Genomic DNA, 26257 nt, shown 5'->3' on the forward strand with positions numbered 1-26257 from the left:
ACTCGTAGTGAATTTGACTGTCATGTATTTGCCAAGCTGGATGCCTTCGCCCATAAACACCTGACACGTGGCTGCATGTGAGCCTACGAAATGCAGCGCGTTTCGGAGTCCGCGGGAGCTTCCCGGAGGCGTACTGGACTGTCCTCCGTTGAAGGAACTCGGGGTGCTTGAGCCTGACTGCGAGGCCAGAACGAAGGCCCGGAAAGCTTGGTGAGGCCGGGAGGCAGGCCCGGCAAGCTTGGCGAGGCAGGGAGGCAGGCCCGGCAAGCTTGGCGAGGCAGGGAGGCAGGCCCGGCAAGCTTGGCGAGGCAGGGAGGCAGGCCCGGCAAGCTTGGCGGGGCAGGGAGGCAGGCCCGGCAAGCTTGGCGAGGCAGGGAGGCAGGCCCGGCAAGCTTGGCGAGGCCGGGAGGCAGGCCGGCTAGCTTGGTGTGGTCCGAGTACGTCAGCATGTCGGCGCACGAAACGGAGCGCTCAGGTCACTCGAATCCACACCTCACATTCCGCGCGTGCCAACACTTCATCGGCCCAAGAGGCGCCAGTCAGACTGATGTTCGCACTCTTGTGATAATCTTCTGAGCAAATACCCAGGAACGGAAGTGGCATGTCCCTGCCGTATGCATGCACGTATGGCCGGGTCAGCAGAACTGTTTGTCAGTATTACGCCAAGTCTCCGGGCGTCCGCAGGATGTGACCATTCACACAGGTCACACACACAGGTCACAAACAGGTCACATTCATGTCGCCAGGTCTCCGAGTGTTTGCAGAATGTGACCGGTCGTATTTCTGCGGCGCTTAGACACGTGACCCGGGGCAGTGGCGCACGCAGGGGCGCATGGGGTACGTGCCACCTCTCTTAGGTGCCGAGAGGCCCGGAGGGCCCTTCGAGCTCGACGATTAAGGGCCCAAAAGGCTGGCATTATGGGTCCCGGCCTTGCGGGTCGGGCTCTCAAAGGCCAGTCCCTTTGCATCGATTGAAGTCCCCCACAGTCTATGAGAACCTCTATGTTGGCCATAATTATTGTATTTGACGTCAGCTGACATTCCACATACATTCATGACTATTTTGTGTCACTACTCTGAAAGATAAATCAATATGTAAAAAACAAAGGAAAGTGATAAGGGGTAAACAACAAACAAACGCATGCGCGCATAAACAATACACGGCAATCCTGTCGCACGGGAAAGGACTTGGCAGCGCGCTTAAAACATGTTGAATCCAGCCGTCTAACATCTATAGGCAGCTCATTCATGTGAGACGCCGCTCTGTATGCAGAGGACCGCTGTCCTGCCGCCGTGCGCACCGCCGGGAGCGCAGGTTATGGTCCATGCGGGTAGTTCGGTCACTGGTCCGCGCGTCAACGTATGTTTGAAACAAACAGGCATGACCTGCAGGTTTTCATCGCTCACGTGATTTGCGCGCAGCGATAACAGTCTGCGCTTCACACATTTGGTGAGGCGTGGCAAAGCGCAGGTCAGTCTACAGGTCAGGTCAGACATTACCTTCATCGAACAGTCGGCTCCGTGTCGGCCGAGTCCTGGGGTCCATTTCCAAAAAAGGCAGGTGCCTGCCAATGACCTTGCTTGGGGCCCCTGCACCCATCAGGGGCTCTGTGTCAGTGAGGGGATCTGTGTCGGCAAGGGGCTCCGAGTTGGCCTCTGAAACATACGCTGCAGAGGGACAGGGACAGGGCCTGGCCCCCGAATGCCGGAGCGCTTTTAGCGTTGGTTGGGGCCTCTGACAAGGAGAGATATGAGGTCTAATGATGAGAGTCTTCTTTAAGACGATGGAAGGGTTCTCTGTCAGTCCGGGCCTCCGGCACGGAACGGGGCCCTCCGCCCCATTTCAGCTGGGGACCTGTCAAACCAAACTGAAGTCTCTGTGCCAATTATTGGACCACCCGTGGCGATTAGGGGTCCTGTTGCGTCAAAGAGAACTACCGCATTGATCTAAGACCAACCGCCTAGGGCAGAGAGCACCCCGCTTCAGAAAGGGACCAGTGCACGCTGCATTCCGCTAAAGGCCTACGGATAGACGTGGGGCCCCCGCCCTGCATCGCTGGAATGACATCCGGTAGCAACCCTCGCTGGGACGGAGTTGTCCTTCAGCCCTTGGCTGGGAATGATCATGTGCTCCTAGTGTTCTTCCCATGTAGCCCATCGTCGGGAAAAGGTGGAGTTTCACAAGTGTACAAAACGTGGATCGAAATGACTGAAAAAATAAAGAAAAGTCCAGCCTATATTTGCCTGAAAACGTGCATTCTTTTGGAAAACCGACTTGCGAAAAAAATCATATCGAAAGCTTAGAGCCTGCGCACTGGCAAACTTAGAATCAAGAACAATTGCTTTGACCGCGATTGCAGTGTTCGTAAAACCGAACAGCGTTGGCCGCTACAGACCAGACCAGTCGGTTGGCGCCGGGCGCGTGGGAATGACCGTCGTGAAATAATGCTTCCGAGAGTCTTTTAAAATAAAAATTCCTACCGCTCAAGGATTATAAGAATGTTCATCCATTCCTATTATCGATCCAAAAATCACGCAGGTGCATCATCCACCAGAGCTGCCTACCAAACGTGGAAATTGATGTCATAAAACATTTAAAGGTACTGTTTTCACATACGTCATCATCTTCATCCGTCCGTTGACCGTAAGCTGGACTTAGATGCAGGGATGACAGTGCGCAGCCTGCGGAGACTGCAACGCAGGGCGTCGGGTATTCCGTTGCTAAGGTTTCCAAGCGCGCGTGTTTGAAACTACGCCACATAACAGAGTTAAATCTTCCCGTAGCTTCGCTGGCCTTGGTCCCAATTAAGGAAGTGACTTATATAAATACAACGAATCTAATCGTGCCCTCGAAATCAAGCGGGCGAATTCAACGATTTTTGGAAGGTGGCCTTTCACCATGAAGGGGCTTTTGTTAACTCTGCGCCCCCCCCCCCTTACCATGCCTCTGACCTCGCCCTTGCCCGGGAGGACGGGGTCCGCGTAGCGTCTGAGCGGGTCACCAGCTCTTCTTGGGCAATGGGCGGGTGAGAAGAGAGAGGTCCGTGTAGCGTCTGAGCGGGTCACCAGCTCTGCTTGGGCAGCGGCCGGAGGGGGGGGGGGGGCGTGTCGCGGCTGAGCGGGTCACCAGCTCGCTTGGACAGCGGCCGGGGAGAAGGGGGGGGGGGTCCGTGTAGCGTCTGAGCGGGTCACCAGCTCTGCTTGGGCAGGGGCCGGGTGAGAGGAGAGGGGGGTCCGTGTAGCGTCTGAGCGGGTCACCAGCTCTGCTTGGGCAGTGGCCAGGTGAGGGGAGAGGGGGGTCCGTGCAGCGTCTGAGCGGGTCACCAGCTCTGTTTGGGCAGTGACCGGCCAGACCGCCAGGGGTGGCTCTGCAGGATGCGCGCGCCCCGACGCCAGACGCCCATCAGGTCGGCCGTCCGCAGCGGAGACGTGCCCATGCGGCGCAGCTGGCGGCCCCGCGAGTCGACGCCGTCCGTGCGGGCGCCCAGCTCCATCAGAGTGGTCACCGGGCCTGTGGACAGGACGCGCGTCGGACTCGTGCAACGGCGGCGGGGGGGGGGGGGGGAGCGACAGGCTGACGGGCAGAGAGTGATCCCCGACGAGGCCCTCCCAGAGGGCTCCATCAGCCTCGGGGCCCCGGGAAGTCCGCGAGACATTCTTGGCCAAGTAGATCACCCCAATGGCTGGATAGACCGAAATAAAAATAACTGTTCGGTGACCGTCTTATGAACGTCTAATGTCGGTGCTCAGATTCGGAACGGCCAAGAGCACACCGTCAATACACATCGGCGTAGTTCCATTTAAGGTTGGGACTCAGCCTGAACCCCGACGCCTGGTGCGCCTGGTCCGACATAACGCCCCCTCTATGCGGCATGTCAATATCAACAGGTCACCACTGAGACCACTGAGACCAATATACACCGGACTCAATGTCGCGGCGCTTGTTTAAGCTAATGTCCAGATCTTGGCAACTGAATGCAGATCTTGGCAACTGAATGCAGATCTTGGCAACTGCTGAAAACAGGTCGGACGGATGAGAGTGAATCCTGTTTATGCATTTCTTGTTATCGCTACGAAGGTAACGTCATGTTCGATATATACGTGGTTGATATATGTTTGCATGCTAACACATCACTCGGAGTTGCCCAGGTTTCAAAAGCTGTGGCATGAAGCGGTCAGCCATTTTTAACCCAGCGTGGCTAGAACGTGCAAAAACATGCAGTTCTAAAAAGAAGCCAAGTCTTCACAAGACGCCGAGAGCACACTGAACGCACAAGAACAAAAGGGTCAAACAAATCTACACCACGGACCAAAGAATCCATGCGAGCGTCCCGACTGGGGTTACTTTTTAGCGGTGCGCCGTCGGCAGCTCGTGACTCGTTGAGCTCGTGGCCCGTGTGCGGCGCGGCGGCGTCACCTCCGAGAAGAGCGGCGCGCATCAGGGCCGTCCAGCCCTGCGAGTCGGCTTGCTCCAGCGGGCTGCCCGCCTGCACCAGGCGCCGCAGCACAGCGCAGCTTCCGCCGTCGGCCGCATGGTGGAGCGCGGATCGCCCCGACGAGTCCGCCGCCCGCACGTCCGCCCCGGCAGACAGCAGCTGCTCGGTGATGGCCAGGTGACCCTGTGGGAGTCGGACAGCAGCTGCTCGGTGATGGCCAGGTGACCCTGCGGGAGCCGGACAGCAGCTGATCGGTGATGGCCAGGTGACCCCGTGGGAGTCGGACAGCAGCTGCTCAGTGATGGCCACGTGACCCTGTGGGAGTCGGACAGCAGCCGCTCTGTGATGGCCAGGTGACCCTGTGGGAGTCGGACAGCAGCTGCTCGGTGATGGCCAGGTGACCCTGTGGGAGTCGGACAGCAGCCGCTCGGTGATGGCCAGGTGACCCTATGGGAACCGGACAGCAGCTAGTGACTGGTAGCCATCTGACCCAGTGGAAAACTGAGCTGGCGTTGCGATAGAAGGTACCAGAATACCTGGGCTCTTTCCCTAGGCCCAGATTTTTCGTGTTTTAACTTAGAGGACTCATGGTATAAAGTTAAAATAGGCGTGATGCACCCTCGCCGAGCTCTGATCCCTCCCGAAGAAATCCTCACTGCGCCCTGACTGTTCGCCTTACCCAGCCTAAGGCAGTCAGTCACTGCGAGCCGCAATCCGCCGATGGATGGCCAGTACACATCAGCTGACATCTGACATCACAGTGAAGATATGCTAGCTACGCCGATCATAACACAACGTCTCGTTTTGAGAGGAGTGCCGCCCGTTCTGCGCCGCGGGCAACTGAGGTGTAAGGGCCCCACCATCCAACGCAGGACGGGTCCCCTCCCCCCCACCCCGCCTCACCGCAAAGCTGGCGAACATAAGCGCCGTCTTGGCGGCGCCGTGGCTGCGCACGTTCACGTCGGCGCCGCAGCGCAGCAGCAGTGCTGCCATCTGCGCGAAGCCCTCGCGAGCGGCCACCATGAGCGCCGTCAGGCCGTACGGGCTGAGCGCGTCGACGACGCGGGGCCGGCGCGCCAGCACGGCGGCGGCGCGCTCGCGCCGGTCCAGCTGGACGGCCCGATGGAGCTCGGTCGCCGAGACGGGTGCCGCGCTCGTCATGAAGCTGTGCACCTGGGCATGGCAGGGGCTGCGCTCACGGCGGGAGCCGGTCAGCCGGTGGATCAGTGTCCTGCTTGGAGAGTGAAGACCACTTCCTTACGTGAGGCGAGCACAATTCGTTGTGTTTGCTGCTTTTTTTTAGGAAAGTTGTCATTTACGCGTTTAGCATTCTTGAAAATTGGAGTCAAATATCCGTTTCCGTAGCAAAGCAGTAGAACGACACCGCTTGAAATTTCTCACCAGCCCGGACCATCCATCATCATCATCAGCGTGAACACACTACAGTACAGACTACGCATAGACAACAAAAGACTGCGACCGGCGCGTCAAGCACAGCCGCGCTCCGTCCGCGACCTCACCTCGCTGGCCTCGCCGCCTCGGCTGACTCGCAGTCGGTAGGGGGCGTTAGCCTGCAGCCGGCGCAGGCAGTGAGCACGTCCGAAGCCCCGGTACAGCTGCACCCAGCGGCCGGCCGGGCCCGGCTCATACACCTCCAGTGTGGAGATCTGCCGGACCGGCGCGGCGTCACCCGCCCCGCCATCCGGGGCGGACCCGCCAGCGTCTCCGCCGTCGTTCCGATCGGCCGCAGACTGGAGACGCTGGGAGTCGATGTCCGGGTCAGTTGGCACTGCGCGCGACGCCGGCGGGGTCAGGCTCCGGCCGTCCGCGGCCTGCTCTCCGCCGCCGCCGGAGTCAGGCGCTGGACGTCCGTCCTGACCTCCTTCCTCCGTCCTCCGACCTCCGTCTCGACCTCCGCCGCCGTCGCCGGCGGAGGTCGGCGCCGCGGCCACCTCGGAGGGGCTCCGGCGGCTCCACGTCACGTGCAGCTCGTGGGGTCCGACCCGCTGGCACTCGATCACCAGCCGACCGGCCGCCATGGCCTCGTCTTCCCCGATGCTGGTGACGCAGTCAGTGGTGCTCATCTCCTCACTCGTGTCTCACAAGGCTGGATCTTGACAGCTGCCGTTGTGGACGCCCACACCCCGCCACAAAGACGGCGGCTCTGCAGCTCCCAGACGGGTGTCTGAGAGCCGGCACAGTTCCGCCGACGCGGCACGACCCTCGGCGCCGGCACGGCACGACCCTCGGCACCGACACGACACGACCTCCGGCGGACAGAAGCGGTCTAGCGGGGACGGCCGGCACGGCCGTCCGGGCCTCCATCGACTAAACAACGACCGCCGCTGCCCGTCGGTCGCGGCTCCACCGAGCCCCTGGGTCAGAGGCGTCACCATGGCGACGGCCGGGCGCCGTCTGATGGGGTCTGGCGGGATACCGTGCCATAGGACGGACATCGCCTGACAGGATACCGTGCCATAGGACGGGCGCCGTCTGATGGGGTCTGGCGGGATACCGTGCCATAGGACGGACACCGTCTGGAGGGGGTCTGGCAGGACACCGTGCCATAGGACGGACACCGTCTGATGGGGGTCTGGCGGGATACCGTGCCATAGGACAGGCGCCGTCTGGTGGGGATCTGGCGGGATACCGTGCCATAGGACGGACACCGTCTGATGGGGGTCTGGTGGGATATCGTGCCATGTGACGGACACCGTCTGGAGGGGGTTTGGTGGCATGCTGTGCCACAGGACGGGGGCCGTGCGGTGGGATACCGCGCCACCCCGGGCGTGCACGCTGAGAGGCCGGGGCGGGCACGCCATTCTGCGCTCTCCTCCCATTTTAATTATACGGCGACTTTAGAATGGTATTGAGTTAAGCACATTATAGACTCCAACAGCAGTCGAGAAAAGTGCCACGTCACGCAGGTTTGTGAGAATGTCTTGGGCGGCAGGAGTTGCAATTGCGGACTTCGAAAAACGGGTCTTGCTGTCAACAGCAGAGCAAAATTGAAAAAGACCCATGCTGACGGCTGCGAACCAAAACGCTTTTTTCCAAACATCCTTTATTGCACTGTGAACCACACAAGCATTCACATTCGACTGAGCTGTAATACCCTCCTAGAAGGTCATCACACTACCACGATCACAAGACTCCTGGTATCCCGCCATACACTAGTGCCTGCACTACATCTTCACCACAAGACGCACACTACTCGGACTGCAAGCAGACATACAAACAACAATCAGTTCTACATAATTTGCCCCGAAAATGTCATAGACATCAAAATATTACTCCGATGAGAGCTAGATGTCTTCCAAAAATAGAATCTGCTTCGGAAGAATGTTCTACACGCTTCCCGACGAGTTGCGGCAGTATCGACGAGCTTTTTCCTGCGAGACTAGGTTAGGGCGGCTATTTCATACAACGGAGTTCCAACAGCAGCTGGATGGTGGGGAAAGACCCGGAGAGGCCAGTCTCCCCCCCCCCCCCCCCTAGCGCAGGAGACCGCAGCCGAGAACTCGAGAACGAGAACTGAGAACTATGCAGCCGGACCGAGTCCGTCGCCCGGCTTAGGACCGCACGTGCCGCGAGTACTGTTAACAGCTGCGCAGCACGGGTTGATGCTGCCGGTACATTTGACCTTTTCCTGCCACGAGAAGCGTCAGAGACGTGACGAGAGCGACCGCGGCTCCCTCTCGGCAACGAAGTGGACCCCGGCTGCTAACGGCCGCTGGCCCTCTACTCTGGCTCTACTCTGGCTGACGACTCTGGCTCTCCCCTCCCCCTCGCCCTCTATCCTCGTCCTCCTCCCCCAGGCCCAGGGCCGGCGCACTGCGGCGCGACCCCCCGGCAATGGCACTACGCACATACGACCAGCTCGTCACGCACCTGCGCACGATCACGTGCTCACACAGAACCCATCACAGAATATTCACAGTACGTTACAGCTCTCCTACGGACACGACACCGCTACATTCCACGCAGGGATTGGTCTAAGAGCCTTGAAGCCGTCGCGTCCAAACCAGCCCTGCCGGCTTCCCTTCCCACATCGCAGCACAGCGTCCGGGTCGTCGGGTAGTTTTGAAGGCACACATACGAGTTGCACCATTTACATGTAGTCAGGCGGGAGGCTATCGACGAAGCATTCCCCGGCTCTGCAGTGATATGGTCCCAACACAGCTCTAGGATCCCGGCGCGACTATAACAGCCCCGCGCCCACGCTTTCAGCCGACCCCTTGCCCTTTGACCTCCCATCACCTCCCTGCAACGTCAGCGTCACAGAGGCAACACAAACACGCGCAGGTCCCTGACCAAGAACTGAGCGTAACAATACTGTTGGGCTGAGGCTCTGGGAGGGGCGGCAGCGGCGGAGTGGCGTCCGCCGGCGGGTCGCGCTCGGGTCAAGTGTCGGCCGGCGCGGACCGCGCACCAGTCCCGCGCGCCGCGGCTGACCTGACCCGGGTCAGATCAGCTGGCTGGCTCGACCTCCCCGCCACCCCTCCCAGGCGACAGCGACGATAACCGAGACAGACGGCGCGACAGGCCGGCACCGGATGAGGGCATTGATGCGGCTCCGTCTGAGGAGTCTGTGCCTCCCTTCGTCGAGCCTTGAGATATCTTAGATATCTCCACGGAAAAATCTTCATCACAAAGAACGCGTCTGAGTCCCGTCAACCACACCTCTCGACGTTACAGATGGGCCCCTCACTGTGGCGGCGCTGTCATTCGTCGGAATGGGAGGACCAAAACGCCCCTTAGCATCGTGTCTCAAGCTGTTGTTGCCATTCATCATCCCTGAGCCGCTGAACAGTTCTGTCCCTGAGCCGCCATCCACTCCCTAACCCCCTGACGTGTGCGTTCGCAATTATGCCCGTCCTGTTCCATGCTCCAACTTCAGGGTCCGGCACCCGGTGAGCGGCGGTGCCACAGCCAACCAGCCCCACTGTATGCGTAAATGCTGCACGAACACCACACCGATCACCAGCTGCTGACACGGAGGACACGGCGGGCCGCCATGTCAGGCAGGATCAGACGCCGGGTCAGGCCGGGTCAGACGCCGGGCCGGCCTACCACCGCCGTCAGTGGCGGGCCGCGCCTCCCCGCCCCCATCAGGAGCGCTCGCTGCGACACTGCGCCGCCGCCGCCGCTCGGCGTCAGCCTCGAGACGCCCGCAGCGAGCGAGCTAGCGCTCCAGGTCCCGCACCGCTGACATACGCGTGCCACGCGTCGACGGCACCTGACAACAGGATATGTGCGATCCGCCGGGGCCCACGCCGGTCGGCCCCAACGACAGAGTATGATACGGGCGGCGCTGCCGACGGCACCGCAGCTCCGGCGGCACCAGGGTGTCCCCCCCCCCCCCTTCGTGGCCGGCTTGACACCCCGCTGCGGCCGAGCGAGGTCGGTCGGCCGGCCGCGCCGACTTCGCTAGAAGGTAGACGTGCCACAGAACTTGCGCAGGTTCTCGTAGGTGAACCAGAAGGTGAGGCTCCACGGCGCCATGCGGAGCCAGCAGGGCACGAAGCCCTTGTACATGGCCAGCAGACCCTCCTCCTGCACCAGCCGGAGGAAGCAGTCGATGGAGTTGCGGTACAGCACTCCCCTGTCGGGTCACCGGTCAAGGCTAGGTCAAGGTCGGGTCACAGGCAGCCGGTCACAGTATCGGCAGTGACCACCTACCAATTGCGCCGCGTTAACGCACGACTTTCCGTTCAGTTTAGAGTACTGCCGCTTCAGAAGCCTTTTAATAGCCATAATGAAAGCAAATTAGAGGCCACAATAAACACATACATATATACTGCCACACTTGAAGCATTCTGATAGCGCTGACGATGGTCTTGGTCGAGAATGAGGCTGAGGGTGAGGGCGAGGTTGAAAATTCGACGCGGAGCCTTCGCCACCGCTAGATTTGCGACTGAGCGTTACCTGCCGTGTTTGTCCGTTGGCTGGTTCATCACCCTCGTCTTCACCACGTCGGCCGGCGTGCCCAGCGTGGCCGACACCAGGCCCGAACAGGCGCTGCCGGGGGCCACACCACGGTCAGAGCACCCGGGTCACACTCCCGGGGCCGCCGTCGAGGGCCACGGGTCGGTGCGGAGTGAACGACCCGCATTCTCCATCCGCGCAACCACATTTGGAACGACAATCACGCATAGAAATGGATTTCCATTGCATAGAAGACAATGGGTGACAACAAGCATTCCGGCGGGCGAGGATGTGGTAAGCGGCTCCGACGCTGAGCCTGAAGGCGGCCCAGCTTCAGGCGGCGGGCTCTGCGCAGCCGCGCATCTGTCCCCACACGTTCCTTCAACTTCGCCTGCACATCCACAACGCATGCGCTTCACCACGCCGCGTCAGAGCCTAGCCCGGCCGGCCTGCCCGCCCGCCCGCCGGCGTGGCGCAGTGATCAGCCGAGCGCTGAGCCTCGCCGCCGCCTCACCTGGCCAGGAAGTGGGTGAGGTGGTTGTCGCCGAGTGTCGTGTTCTGCACCAAGCGGCCCTTGACCGAGTCGTAGGTGGTGAGGTCGCCGAGGTTGACCAGCGCCGAGCGCTGCACGTTCGGCACGCATCCCTTCCACAGGCTGCGCACGCCACCCTCGCGCACGATTTTGCGCAGCGCCTGGCCCGCGCTCTGCACCCTGCCGGGCGCCACCCGGCGGCGTGAGGGGCGCGGACAGCCGACGAGATGCGCGGCACACGGCAAGCGGGAAGCCGTCGTTCACACAGGCTGCTGCAAATCACTTGCTCGGTGTGGCTTCGCAATATCCCCGCTATAAAGTTCCCAGGCAAATTTTGTCAGGTGATGCCAAAGGGGACCATAAACACATCCTTTTCCGCCCATGCATTCCGGAAAATGACCCTCCGCGAATAGCGGCCGATGGCGCGGGTGATGACGCGCTGTCGGCGCGCACGGACGCGCGCCGCACTTCCGGACCGCCCTCACCCGAGCGTGAGCGCCTCACCGACCTGGGCTTCTTGCCGAGCAGTCTGCGCCGACCCTCCATCTGCATCTGGACTTTGACCAGGTCAGCCGGCGAGGCCAGCAGCTGACCGGTGCCGCCCATCACCAGGCCACCGAGTGCCGCCTGCCTGCACAGGTGTCACCACACGCGTGGGCGACCCAACAAACACCAGCGGCAACACCATGATGGATGTCTGTTGTTCACAAAGGCAGCACAAATATTGCCAGCAATGCCCGCCGCTGTAGAATATTGGGGATATGTGTTATATTTCAAGACTTCAAATATATGTCATCAGCTGGCGTCCTCCACGCCCCTTGATGCAACATAAATCACATGGGGGCAACTAACATCTCCGGTTCGGTTGTTGTACAACTTGCACGTACATGTACATAAGTACAAATTAAAATGGCACACATACAACTGTTAATGGAGGGTGAAACGCCCGCTGATTCACGTAATGGGCATGCCAAGCGCATACGTCACGAATATGTCACGAGTTTATACCACCATTCGGATTCGTTCCCGAAATCCGTTGCGACCCGTGTAAACCGGTTGCAATTTCAGTATCCATAAACAAACCGACCGCTCCTACAAGCTGTGCATTACCCAGTGGACTGGCCCGTATTCCCACCGAAGCAGCCAAGCCCCAGCTCCAACAGCGCAGCTGGCTCCTAACCGGGCGCCGACCGCTTCGTCTGCCGGCCCTGCGTCAGTCCCACACCCAGACCGCATTCCGCGCCGTCATAACGGCGCATTGCAGGGGCGGCCAAGCGGTGCACAGCACACCCCACTTGCCAGAGGCACGCCCCGAACGTGGCGAGCGACCGGCTCCGAGAATAGACACCTCTTAGTGGCTGACGGCCAGAATGTCAGTGGTGTCACCACCAGCGTCTGTGCATCGTGAGTGTCTCTGGCCGTGTCAGAAGTACCCGGCACTCAGGGCAAGCAGCGAGCGTCCTCGCTCGGTAGGGCGGGAGCGTCGTCGCCGGACCGACAGCGCGCCTGGCTGTCCTCGCCAGACAGACAGCCAGACTGATCCGACAGGCAGCATTCGCACCAGACATGCCACCTGTCCACCCAGACAGACCACCTGCCCACATCAGACAGATCACCTGTCCACTCCAGACAGACCACCTGTCTATCCCAGACAGTCCACCTGTCCACCCAGACAGATCACCTGCCCACATCAGACAGATTACCTGTCCACTCCAGACAGACCACCTGTTCATCCCAGACAGGCCACCTGTCCAGCCCAAACCGACCACCTGTCCACCTCAGACAGACCCCCTGTCCACACCAGGTAGACCCTCTGCCCACCCCGGGTAAACCCCCTACCTACCCCAGACAGACAAGACCAGACAGCCGACAGGCGGCGTGTCCGACCCCGGCAGAGGCCGCCGGTGCTCTCACCAGACGGGCAGCGAGCGGCCCTCTTCGCGGAGCTGGTTACGCATCCACTCGTAGCCATTCATGCGCACGCCGGTGTAGACGACGTGCCGCCAGATGGCGGGCGTGATGCCCTGCCAGAGCCGCAGCGGGCCCTCCTCGCGCACCACGCCCAGCGCCGTGCGCACCAGACCCCGGTACGGCACCTGGCGGCAGGCGGCGACGCGACCTCATCCGGCGGCGGGCCGGGCGGCGAGCCGGGCGGCGGGCCGGGCTGCTGACGACGCGCAGGCATGGGAGACGAGCTCAGGTCACCGACACGGACCGAGTCCCGGACGAGGCGGCGGGGCGGGCGCTTGCAGCAGGCCGGGACAGTCAGCTGGCTGACGGACCGGCGTCACTGGATAGGCCGGGCGTCGGGCGCGCGTCAGTTACGGGGCCGATAGCAAGAGACGACACGGGAACACCGCCGTCCGCCAGGCGGGGGAGGCGGGCGAAGGCGGGCAAGGCGGAGGGGAGGCGGAGGGAGGCGGAGGGAGGCGGAGGGAGGCGGAGGGGAGTCGAAGGGAGGCGGAGGGGAGTCGAAGGAAGGTGAAGGGAGGCGGAGGGAGGTGGGAGAGGCGGAGAGGAGGCGGAGGGAGGCGGAGAGGAGGCGGAGGGAGGCGGAGAGGAGGCGGAGGGAGGCGGGGGAGGCGGAGGGAGTCGAAGGGAGGCGAATGGAGGCGGAGGGGAAGCGAAGGGAAGGCGTACGGGGAGGCGCGCCTTAGAGTGGGGATGACCAGCTCGCCTACGCAGCACCTCACAGAAGCCGGCCCTACGAACCGGTCGCCTAACACACGAGGCGTGGGAAACGGCGACGGAGAAGCCCCGCTCGGCAAAGAGCTCGCGCGTACAGCGACAACGACCGGCGGCGTCATCACGGCCGACGCTATCCAACTCCGCAGCCACACATGGCTCCGGCGGAAGAGACACAGGAGCGGACAGCGGCCGCTCCTTACCTTGCTGTCGGCCGCCTCGCCCTGGATCTGGAGGCGTGTCTTTGTCAGGTCCAGTGGGTACGTCGCTGAAAATGAGCCGTCTCACAACACGTCGGCGCAGAGCCAAAACCACCGCAGCCGCGGCGCGCGCAAAACGCCCGCGTCCACATCAGCGCAAAACCCATCCAGCGTACACTCGGCGCGCGCAAAAGTGGGTCGGTCCGTCCAGCGCAGCCACGCCAGCGGCAAGCACCCCCTCCCCTTCCCCCAGATGGGGCGGGGGCGCGAGGATGGCATCCGATCCCGTGTCACACAACACCGTGCAGGGACGACAGCCGCAGCGAACTGGCGTCAATGACCCCCGAGCCATTGAGGGCGCCCGGTGACAAAGCGGTCAGAAAAGCCAGCATCGGTCTGCCGGTTCAACGATGACAAACGGGACAGCGGTCAGATGGTCAGCCGCGGGTCAGACTGCCAGCTGCGGTTCAGATTGTCAGCAGCGGGTCAGATTGTCAGCCGGGGGTCATATTGTCAGCAGCGGGTCAGATTGTCAGCTGCGGGTCAGATTGTCAGCCGGGGGTCGGATTGCCAGCAGCGGGTCAGATTGTCAGCTGCGGGTCAAATGGTCAGCCGGGGGTTGGAACGTCAGCCGCGGGTCAGATGGTCAGCTGAGGGTCAGATTGTTAGCCGGGGGTCAGATTGTTAGCCGCGGGTCAGATGGTCAGCCCAGTCAGTGACTGATGGGTCAACATAATTCAGCCACGGGCCTCCTAGCCGGATGGTGACCGGAGAGTTAAAAGGTCGGCACAGCCTCCCACGCCGTTCCCCAGTCGAAAGGTGCCCAATGGGGCAACATGTTCGTCAAAGGTTCCCTGGTCGGAAGGTGGCGCTTTGCGGTGTATCCGTAACATGGCCTCCTCTCTAAGACGCCTAACCAGCCGCGACGCTCAGCACACAGATCATCCCTGGTCTGTGCAATACGCTGAAAATGCATTAGAAAACGGCATACCGCCAAAGCGTGTATGGGCTTTGCTCGACCAAGCACAGCCATGTGCCCTATGTTGTGACCCATGTCTCAGCATTCTGATCGCATTCATTAGGTTCCCGAGACTCATTCCAACACGTGGCTCCGGGCAGTGGGCCCTCCTCAGCTGGGTCCCGGCGTCCGGGTCCCATCGCCCCATGTCATCGGTTGCGTCTCATCGGCTGGGAGCAGTGGGCCCTCCTCAGCTGGGTCACGGTGTTTGGGTCCCATCGCCCCGCGTCATCGGTCGCGTCTCATCGGCTGGGGGCGAGTCCGGGGCGCCCGGCAGTCGGGTCGACTCACCAAACTCGGCGCACGAGGCGGCCGCGCACGACAGCAGGTACTTGAACCACACGGCGTCGGCTGTGCCCACGTCCACCATCTTGCCGATCGCCATCGTGCCTGTGCCAGACGTGCGCCAGGTCACTGACCGCAGCCGACCTGCTCGGGTCACCGCGCGGCAGGCGGCCCGCCTGAAGAGCCGCTCGGGTCACCGCGCGGTAGGCCTGTAGAGCTGCCAGTTAAAGCTTGTCGCCGCCAGACGTATGGTCTCGCGACTGCGCGGTGAACAAGACACCTGCTTATTAAGCTGCGTGGGGAATGTCGATGGGTTCGGTACTGGAGTTTTCCCACGCTTAAATGGTGACAAATTTTGCACACACGCAAAATCGCGAAAAAACAACAGATCAAGTGTTACAATCGGCATGAGACAAGTTGCAGAGAACCAATCGACCGACCCCAAAGGCTTAAGGCTATCCGACGTCCTTCGACCACTGGCTTGCTATCAGGTGCTATAAGCGGAGCCAACGCCCGCTTAAAGCTACACGAGGCGAGACCAACAAACCGAAGAATGACAACGTCCGCTGTTTGCTCAGCGTTCGGAACGGCACGCTAACGCACCGCAGCGACCGGGCCCACCGCCGCGGCCGTTCTGCCCCACATGTGGCGACAAGGTAAACAGTCACGAAGGCAGGCGCCGGACACCGCCGCACCGAGGCCGCGTCATCCCACCGGCCAGAACACGGACCGCGAACAAAGTTCGTGAACGCCGGCCGCCGGACTGCGTGCCAGTGAGGTCCGCCGACCAGTGACGTCATGGACGATCAGCCGACTGACGCATGACCCAGCAGAAGGTCATTGTTCACGGCTGCCGGCCGCGTCAGCACCATGACGTGACAGAAGGCAGGCCCACTCTGTTTATGGCCATGAGTTCACGAGATGTATGAAGGCAGTGCTAGGACTGAGGGGGCTGCGAAGCAGGGGTCAGACCAGCCAGGTTTTATTTTATCAACAAATTTCAAAGTAAAAAAAGACCTGCATCAGTTCTTTACAGACAGCCCAGTTTCAAGACATCATTACAATCACATTAAGAGCATTCCAACACCAACTGGCATACTCAGTGGCAACTAGCCCATTCAGTTCACAAATTGTAATGAAACTGTGTGTGAGGAAGGGGGTATGTGACAGTATTAAAGCTCACATCCAGGCAGTTGCTTTTTATGTTCATCAAGCATCAGTGGTCAAGATATAATAGCACACATATTACATGCATGATATAACAATATTATGTTTGGTGAGCTCTATCAAGTTGACAAAGAATTGGGACTAAAAAATATATTATCTAGTTTCCACTAAAGCAATACCTATTCAACTTAACAGATCTATTTGAATTTCTTCATGAAATCTATGGCTTTAAATGCTCAGAGCAGCAAAAGCATTCCATAATTTCAGCTTTTAACCTGATTATCTTACTTTGAATTACAACAAAATCAAATAGGTTTTTGGATGCAATGTAAAGGGTAAGTTGTACCTACTAAAGTAAATGTCAGTCATGTTCTATCTGCATATGCCTTACACTTAACTTAAAAAGAACAGGTGATTTCAGGCATTTCACAAAAGCAAAACATGGAATTAGAAGTACCATATGATGTTACACTACACATACATTCAAAATCAATATTTTGGTTAAACTTGCAACACCCCTGAAGCTGCAGCAGTCTGATGTTAACCATCAGCAGAGAGAGAAGTCCTTTTGCATCAGAAAAACCTCTATACAGTAGCTTATCTTCTGAGGTGTCAGGGTCTCTACTCGTGATCACATGTTGGTCAACATGCATGCACATGAACATGGTTGTCAAGATAGGCACTGTGAGTGTCTGACACCAGATGGCATGCAGATTTTCTCATCTTTATCAGAATTTTCCATGCATGAATCCTCAGCAACATCTACCCTATATATCATAAAACTCAGGCACCACAATATAAACGCTCAATGTTAACATGTGTGTTGCGACCTCCCAGCATACCTCTAAAATGTAAATAGACACCAAAATGAAAATGCACACCACCAACACTCATCTTGAAACATGCAAAGTAAATTAAACAACCAGCATGCCCATCAAACAACTTTGTCAAGTGTTGTGTATCTGTATAAAAACTGGATTATAACACTCAGCAATGGAAAAGAAAATCATGGGCAGTCACCTTAAATAATGGAAGAAGTAAAACAATTATGGAGTGCAGCTCAAGCAACCATGATATTTGCTGGTGTACTCATCACTGCATGAATAAAACTCAGTGTAGTAATGCAGTAACACCTAATAGCACCTATGCAGTTGATTTAGCAATCAAATCATGTGACCAATACTTTGGCAATTTTAGTTAGCTTCACTTCTTACATTTGCATGGCCAAACATCCTTGAAAGTTGAAAAGTGGCCCCACTTTGCCATGCATGGTACAAACAATATGTGAGGTGCACCATGCAATTATGATTCAGTCAGTCCATAGCCCTAGGAACACAGGTCTGAGGGAGGCAAGGTCTCCACTTCTCCAAGTAGCTTCAATATCAATTTTATGGTGGACATGGAAAATGCAACAAAAGTTATAACATGTTTCATAGCAGTGCTTTTTGACAGATTAAAAATGTTCAACCTGGCGTCAAATCTAATTTTAAAGACCATTATCTCCATGCTCACCACAATGTCATTACTTAAGCTGCTATAACAGTGAGAACTAGCCTTCCTCAGGCCTGCGCACCTGAAATTATGGTTGCTTGTAATGGGCACCAACCTGCGAGCGTGCAAGCAAATCCAGCGGCTACACAAATACCACAAGCTGCAGAAAAAATCAACAACGCGCCCCACCGTCAGCAGGCCAAGAGGAATAGTGCAATAAATCACCGATGTCCGACGACAGGCAGCTAATGCAGCAGCTGCGCAATTACTGTCACATCTAGGGAACGGACTGAACGGTCAACAAAAACTGTGCGCAACTCATGCTCCGAGCATTTAGGACCAATCGACATGAAACCCTCACTACTCGATGCCGCTTGGTAAAAAATCACCATTGCCTTTGGTCATGTCAAGGGTCACTAAAAAATCCCAAACCTCAAAAGTCAGATTGCAGGCAACCCCATGCTCCGGCTCCGAGCCTTCAGGTTAAATCACCCGAAAGCCTTTAAATCGATGTGCCACAGTCGATATTCATTAATTTCCAGAGACTGGTGAACTTGGAGCAAGTCAAAGGTCACCAAAATACCCGAAAGCACCACCACTGGACTACCGTGTCGTCACTTGGAAAAATTGTGTGCCGATGCGGACGGCTGATCACGCGCCCTCACACGAACAAACCGTAGACATATCAACCAGTTTGCGAAATCCATCGAGATGATAAGACGTATTTTACCATCCTGTTGGTTTCATGTCGTAAAGGTGTTTCGTTCGCAAAGACAAAATATTTGTCGTGCGCACGCTATGATAGGTCCTCTAAACATCCGACAATAAACGATTCTCCTGATGTTCAAAAGGAAGTTTTACACACAATGCGAAGCCGTTGACGAACATGATCGCACAAGAGACGCGACAAATATGGATAGATGATAACAAACTTAGTTAGATCATCGCTAATGTCCGAACACCAAATGATAATTATTCTTAGCCTTAACCTTTTCCCATGGCTCACCGAATAAACTCGACGATATTTGACCAGTTCGTCGCAGTTACCTCTTTTGATACGTTGACAGCAGAGCGTTGGCGTCCAGCTACCGCCCGCCACAGCCAGTTAGAACATTGTTACCTTTGGAATCTCACGCTGAAGCAAAAAACATGTCTTCAAGTGACGGTGCAAGAGCGAACGGCTGATAGCAATACAAATGCGATGTAATAATCAATTTGTAATTGCAATCAACTTTCGGTGTGTTTGACACTGGGGTGTCAACTTTTGTAAATGATGAGGGGACCGAGTCGAGGACGCGACGGTCTGCTCCCTCTGTTTTTTTTTTTTTTTGCTCAACGGGTTTGGCACACTTTATTCTACCGAACGAAAATGTATATTCTATGTTTTCGAATAACTGAAAACAATATTTAACTTAATATAAGCTCGGGGGCGGGTAGCGCTGATTTTACCATACCAAATGCTCTTCCGAGTTTATTTCCGAACGACGCGGCGTAGCCGCGCTTAACTCTGGATTGTCGTGGGGATTTGTACGGCGGATCTTTTGGTTTAAAAATATACGTTCCTTGAAAGGTAGCTGACCTATGACAGGTCAAAGCCAGGCCATGGATCCCAGCAAAGGCCATTTCTGAGCAATCTCTCAATCTGATGCTACAACGGAGTGTTAAACGAAGACGCACATCTTTGTGCATCTCCACGATAGTTTTGTAGGCAATAAACCCATTCAACTTATAAAAAAGCAATACTGTTAGCGAGCAAACGGGCCGTCGCTGCCGGCGCGACGGCGGCGTCTCCGCGATGGTGTGAGCGACCCCTCCGCCGATTGGTCCCCATCATCTGGAGCCTATATGTGGGCCACGTGGGTTTATGGAACACGCGGGCAGGAACGCACGGTCTCTGCCCATCAGTCCACGTTCAGGCTCCGACGGCGCGGCTCGACGCGAGCCGCGTCAGTGTTGACGACGACGACGACGACGAGTTCGGAGTGTGCGACGTCTCTCTTCCAACGCCTCTCTTACCTTCGTCTTGCAACTCTTTGGCTAATAGAGACTCTTCCTTTTCAACGTCTTTTTTCGAATCAAGTCGATGGTCCTCCAGAAAACTAACGAACTCTTTCACACGAACAAATACATATTGACCTAGTATCAGGTATGAAGGTCACATTAAGGTGAAAACTTATGTTCTTTTACCCGAGAACTACCTTTATGGGGTAGCTTTTGGTGCTGATTTCGAATTTCAAAGGGACCGCGACAGACACGCCCTATGGTTTTTGTAAAGTTTAGAGTATGTCAATGACATAAATGACCCATGCCAACATTTTGTTTTTGGGAGCGTACCGCCTAACGTAATTCTTCACGCTTATTCGAATGGCAAAAAAGGAGCACTCTTGTAGGCTTTGGTCACCTTTATCTACTCAAGTTCAAAAAGAGCCACCGACCTGGAGTGAAAACATTGAATTTTTGCCTATAATAGGTATCCAGGTTCACGGTGGTTGCACGAGGTCTGAGGGCATTTTGGACACCCATCCGGGGTTTGACATTGCTTGACCTTATTTGTCCCGAAGGTCACGACCAACGAACCTCGAGTTTTATGCAAAGTAAGTTCACATGCAGGCCAACCCACCCTGTAATTTAGTGTTTCTAGCTTTCTTAGTTTTTGAGATCACAGGGGGTTAAATCGACCCCCCCATCCTAGCGAAGGGTATTCAACAGGCCACTTGGGCACGTGTTAAGCAGTAAAGCTGTCATGGAGGACGGATGTAGAGGGGGAGGGGGAGGGGGCGCTGGAAGCACGTACCCCTTCTAATTGGTTGGGGAAGGCGCCCCAGGAGAGGCCGTCTTGGAGTGCCAAAAACACACTTGGCCATGGCCATGGGCAGTGGCGCGTATTTTTGGTTATGAGGTACGGAGACAGGGTAAGTCATGAACGTGTTATAACGTTCCCGTACTCCGAGTGCTTTTTTGATTATCTTATCGAGCCTCTGCACCTCTTACGGTTCACGGTGCGTAAAGTTTTGTTGCATCGGTTCATCCGCTCAGCAGATAGGACTTTTTCTGGCAGTGAGCGGAATATCGACTTTTTATTGCGAGGGAGGCGTGTTTTAGCGTTGGTAGGTGCACTGCTCTATACGGCGGACATATCACCACCAGATTTTTGCGTGACTCGCAAGCGGCGTGCGAAAGTATTGGCCGGAAGGTGGCGCTGCACCACAATTTTTTTTCAATTCAATAATGTCAAGGCATCAACAATTATAATAAACAACATAATCGTAATCAGTTATGCTATGTTAATTGTGTTGTGCTAGATTGGTGTGCTATTTCCAAGACGGCGCCTGAAGTTCGCGCGACTTTCCGTTGAATGGATGCATGTTATATTATGTGAGCCAATTAAATTACGTGAGGTCTAGGTCTTTATCAACATAGCAAAGTAATAACTGATCAGCCCACAAAATCAGACTAAAATACGTAATATTACGTACCATGAAATCCCAACATCATCTGCCTTTTGTTTTCTCTTGAGACCATGCAACAAGGCAATTCGGGTCTCAACTTCAAGTAAAAAAGCTATGTTCATATCCCATCATGGATAAGGGACCAAATGTCGCGATGCAAAACAGTGTCCACGAGACGGGTTAATCAGTGGCGTCAGCATCATATGTAGGTTGCACAAAGAAAAGGCGTCTGGGCTTACATTTCACAGACAAAACAAAAGAACGTCGGATGTAAAATGGGCCATCCCCAATGTTTAAAGTAATCCCCCATTTGAGGAGATGATTTTGAGGTTGCAGGCTCAAGTTACCTCGATGCGCCCTTCATCGTGGCGTCACTATGAGGAAGGATCAAGGATGGCCTTTGTGTAATTGTTTGCTTTTGCTACGCTTTTGTAAGATTCCAGCCAAAAATATAGGGAGATCTAAACGAATATGGAAGGGGGTCTGAATGCCCTCACAAAATAATATAAATCGGCACCGTGGTTCGCCCCCAGTGAACAGCTCAATACCACACCGTGACGTCGCGACATTTGGTGAGTTCGTTTCCTATTTCTGAAGGTGTTATTCCAAAAAATATCTGGTGTGGGCTATTTCTCTATATTTGGCAGCTTCTGTAACCATAGCAACACGGAATATCCATAGCAACCAATACGGGCCATACGGCCTCGAGTTTTAATTGTAAAGAAGGGGCCGGTGGGAATAAATGTTTGTGGGCTGTGGGGATTTGGTAATGTGGCCAATGGCCTTAACTTGTTGGTAAGATGTGTGCATTTTCTGAGAAATGTGTGTGAAGACGCGTTTTCTGGAGACGTGCCATGACAAGCGGGTTGCAGTAAGAAGCTGACTTGCATTCGAAGCTCCGACGACCTGCAAGGTGAGAGAAGGCGGGTTTATCAAACAGCTGACATCTCGCAACGTAACATGGCTCCGTTCACTTCGGCGGCTGCAGGGAGTAGTTTCCTATTCATTTGGGGGAGGGGGGAGGTATTCAGCCGTAACCCGGGCTCCAGCCCTCCAACTTGGTGAAGAAGTGGGTCAAATCAGGGGAAAATGCTGTTAGTTGTCATATTTTGGGGAAAGGTTGGGTCGTTTCGCCCTGCTCAGCCCCCCCCCGCGAACTTATTTGATGGGACTACGCCCTTGAACGGCTGCGTATTCAACATGGGTTTTGCAGATTGTTCCCCGGTCTCAGCCGGTCTCAGCCTAGAAGTCACCTGACACCAGACAATACTTTGGAACCTAACAACAGGTAAAGGTGTCTCAAATAGGTTATTGACCACGGTACATCAAGTGACCAAGGTTTGGTGATGATCGGTCCAATAGGCTAGAAGCTTGCCATTATCTGCAAACTGATCTAGGTGATTTCGGGTGCGTTTGGTGACTTCTTGCGCCAAGGTCACCATATGTCGGACAGCCCGAGTAATCGACCTTGACATACCGATTGGTGAAGGTTTGGTGGCGATCTGTCGCTTTAGCTCGGGGCATCGGATCGGTTTCCACTTTCGGCAGTTCGGCACTTTCGGCAGCCACTTTCGGCAGTTCAGGTGTTTCTGGCATTTTTTTACAAATCGCCTCAAATACCACGTTCTGGAAAGAATGAGCTACGGGTCTTAGCCCATGGAATGATGCAAGTTTGGTGGGAATCAGCGTAATTACCCTGTCGCATGGGATCGCTTCAATAAATTTTAGACAATGTCAGAGAAATTTTGGACAATTCTATCTATCCTTAGAAATGGCCGAATCTCGTCGGAGCCATGGTTCGTGCTCGATGTTGGGTGAAAGGCTGAACACAACAGCCGACACCCGGGAACGCGGTTTGTGAACCCGCCTTTGTCAAACGGCAAACGGTGTTGGTATCGGATCAATGTGGACATTGGTTGCTGAGATCAGTACCTAGCTCGGACATATTTTGGCCTGCTCGCAAGTTTTCTGCGTTTTGGGATTCACACGTTAATCGGAAGGGGAAGCAAAATTTCGTTAATGTTGCAACGTTTAAGTGAACCGTCGTGAAATCAAACGCATGCAAGCACATTGGAAACATAACGCTGCAAAAGATGGCGGCCAATTCATTAGATGCAACGATAACCCACCATAAGCCGGTCGCTGTAGCAACCAAATTTCCGGTTAGTTGACAGGCCAACTTCCTTCCACAGCTTCATTCGATTTAACGATCGTGTCGATTTATTGCGCTGTTTTTGTCATGATGGTGTCGACAGGATGTTGTGTAATTGGACTGGACTCAAACCCCTGTCTCTTGACCCGAAGTTCGGGTCACCTGCCGAACACGGCAGATGGTGGTGGTGTTACTCAAGCTTCGAGAAGGGATGTATGAACCTTACGAATATACGTGTAATGTACATGCGGGTACTGCATGAAATAGTCTGGAAGTGCTTGAAGGCTGATGAGAACCAATTAAAAATAATTCAAGAATAATTTTGGGGATACCCTCTTAACAGAATAACAGTCATGTGACACGAAAAAAATAGATTCTACCTTTACTCTTCCAGTTCCACTAGATTCCAGCACCATTTCGCTGTGAATGTTAATCCGTTCTTATTTCAATCTAAAAACCGCACGGCTGAAATATCCACTCGGCCTGCCTTCTGAACTTGCAAGTCCGCGGGGCCCTATGGAGACTGAAACACCGGGTGTCGGGTGTAGATGTTTTTGTTTCGAAGACTTGCGAGCGTGCATGTCTAAAGCTATGTTACATGATTTCTTTTTCACCAATCTGTTTTGACCAAAGGCTGAACCCTGTGCCCCTGCCCCGTACCATGACTCTAACTGTGTCCTGGTTGCAATTCTATTCATAAACCGGGTCCAAGTGACTACTTATAACTCGAAATCTTTACGTAATTTACCAGGGCCGTTTCAAACGAGAAACATTGTGAACGAGACCGCTCTGTGCCGTGTCTGGACGGCGGCAGCAGCTTGCGGTTGGAGCTTAGCGGAGCGCCTCGCCCGGTGCGGCCGGGCGGCCCGCTTGATCGATAGCTCTGCTCCGCCGTGTGGGAGAAGGTGACCGGGCCTAACCCGGCCTGATGTGACCCTGCTGTCGGTCCCGGTGGCTGGTGAATGCTCCGCGCGTGCTGTGCTCGCTGGTGGCCACTGCTCGGCGTGTCGCAGCCGCCAGGTGGGTCAGGGTCACGACGTTGCGACCTGTCGTAGCGGGAGGAGAAATCCCAGACGACGCAGGCCGACAGCCACTGCGCATCACACGGCGCCAGCTTGTATTTGCTCATGAAGTGCAGGTGTTTTAAGATGTAGCTGCCAAGCGCGGCTGTGCTGTGAGCTGTGAACTGGGGCTCAGCTGACGGGTGGGCTTCGGTGCGTCAGTGACTGGAGATGGGGGAAGAAGAGGCGGCCAATCCGCCGGCCTCGGCGTCAGCTTCGGCGGAGGACATCGATCCGCGCCTCGAGTTCATCTCCGACTACATCAGCAAGAGCCTGCGCATCAAGCTGGAGAAGTGGCAGAAGATGATGGGCACCACCGACATGCGCGCCGTGGTGATGGACTTCTGCGACAAGGCGGACTCCGCGGAGCTGCTGGTCATTACGCAGAATAATGCCGGTCAGTCAAGGCATGCGGCTGGCCACGACCAGCCGCGTGGAAGCCGTTCGTGGTGTTACCAGGCTGGGAGGGGACTAGATGTGATTACGTGCTTTGTGAGTACATTAGCATTGAGTTTGGGGTGAGCACGTGTTTGAATTGTTGCCTCTGAACGTACATTGAAGATAACTTGTGCTATAGCTCAGGAGATAGAAGGGGCCCGTTGAAGTATTTTGCCTCCAAGTGGCTGGCCGCGATAGCCAGCAGCCAGAGAGGGGTGTTCATCATTCACTTCGCCATGGCATGTACGTTAGTGCTGTTTTCCCATGTTTTCCCCTCCTACAGTGGATAAACGCACTGTGAACAAGCGGTTCGTGTCCCTACTATCATCACATTGTACAGCGGTGCGAGCGATAAACCCAAACCAAGCGCCAGCGTCTCCCTGTCTGACGTCACATTGCGTAACCCGTCTGACGTCACACTGCGGAGAAGCGAGCGCGCACTGAAAGCACTCCATGCGTCGCCCCTCCCCGGTGACGTTTGAACGGTGGCCTCCTCGCAGGCGCGCTGATTCCGGGCACGGAATTCCCGGCCAACCCGAAGGCTAAGAGTATCTACTTCCTAAAGCGCGAGAAGAAGCCGCTGCCTAAGAAGGAGGTCCACGAGGCGCTCGTGTTCGGAGACCTGTCCAACAGTCCCCTGGAGCAGCTCTCCGTGCTCGTGGAGAACGTGAGGCAATGCATACGCTGTGTGTGCCGTTGGGAGGCGATCCGTGACAACAGGTCAACACCAACATTTTGCTCCAGGTGTAATGTCCCACACATAAATTCTTCTGACCATGGAAAGGTGCACATGAAGTGCTGGTTGTGCGTGTTTTTGTGACTACACGGCGATTTTATTTCCATTCTGGGCGGTTAGGTACTGGTGCCGCTGCTGACGAATCCCGAGAACCAGAAGGGCTGGCCAAAGGTGGTGTCTCAAGATGTGGAGAAGCATATTCATGAGCTGAAGGGGACTATCTACAGAATGGTGGGACAGGTAAGCTGTGTTCTTAGCATCACTTCAGACTAAGTACAGTGGGGAAACTTAAAGTGATTATGTTAGGGAAAAGCGGATGACCATGGAATGTCGTCGCTGTCATGGTGTCGTTTCTGGTAAGGTAAGACATGCCGATATTATATTACTCAAGTACAGCTGTTTGTTCTGTGTTGGTAGCGGCCCCGCCCCCAACAACGAACTATCTGCCAGACTGGCCGAGTGTATAAGTAGCCTCTGTGGGAAAATGTGTTGTCCCGCCGCGGTGACGTCCGCACGTTGGGACAAACAAGCCTCTCGCACACAAATGTAATGTATGCACGTGATGGAGGCATGCATTTCCTGCGAGCTCATGAGCGCTCTCCACCATCCTCTCGCTGTCAGTATTTCTACCAAATCTCACACGATTTGATACACTCCTGTACGGCGGCTGCACCTCTGT

General features: G+C 55.9%; 3 protein-coding genes across 3 annotated transcripts in view; 1 reads left to right on the forward strand and 2 right to left on the reverse strand.

The window, feature by feature from the left end:
• Positions 1-3320: 3320 nt before the first annotated feature.
• LOC119095120 (fibronectin type 3 and ankyrin repeat domains protein 1-like) lies at positions 3321-6520 on the reverse strand. Its single transcript, XM_037218007.1, has 6 exons — positions 6419-6520; positions 5957-6103; positions 5539-5609; positions 5340-5481; positions 4418-4619; positions 3321-3511 (listed from the first exon to the last, which is right to left on the reverse strand). The coding sequence occupies exons 1-6, from the start codon at positions 6518-6520 to the stop codon at positions 3321-3323; spliced, it is 855 nt and encodes a 284-aa protein (XP_037073902.1).
• A 3279-nt stretch (positions 6521-9799) lies between these two features.
• LOC119094865 (mitochondrial uncoupling protein 4) lies at positions 9800-15186 on the reverse strand. The gene is made up of 7 exons (XM_037217782.1): positions 15091-15186; positions 13785-13849; positions 12811-12992; positions 11405-11527; positions 10879-11076; positions 10365-10457; positions 9800-10041 (listed from the first exon to the last, which is right to left on the reverse strand). The coding sequence occupies exons 1-7, from the start codon at positions 15182-15184 to the stop codon at positions 9867-9869; spliced, it is 930 nt and encodes a 309-aa protein (XP_037073677.1). The 5' UTR covers positions 15185-15186; the 3' UTR covers positions 9800-9866.
• A 6744-nt stretch (positions 15187-21930) lies between these two features.
• Positions 21931-26257, forward strand: part of LOC119094866 (dynein beta chain, ciliary) — a 91225-nt gene continuing 86898 nt past the window's right edge. The window contains exons 1-4 of the mRNA XM_037217783.1: positions 21931-22104; positions 24567-24801; positions 25343-25509; positions 25699-25818. Coding sequence (XP_037073678.1) covers positions 24576-24801; positions 25343-25509; positions 25699-25818 — 513 coding nt within the window. The 5' untranslated portion in view covers positions 21931-22104; positions 24567-24575. The remainder of the gene's footprint in view (positions 22105-24566; positions 24802-25342; positions 25510-25698; positions 25819-26257) is intronic.

The sequence above is a fragment of the Pollicipes pollicipes genome, unplaced genomic scaffold, assembly GCF_011947565.3.
Source record: "Pollicipes pollicipes isolate AB1234 unplaced genomic scaffold, Ppol_2.1 Scaffold_4219;HRSCAF=4965_pilon_pilon_pilon, whole genome shotgun sequence".
NCBI lineage: Eukaryota > Metazoa > Arthropoda > Thecostraca > Pollicipedomorpha > Pollicipedidae > Pollicipes > Pollicipes pollicipes.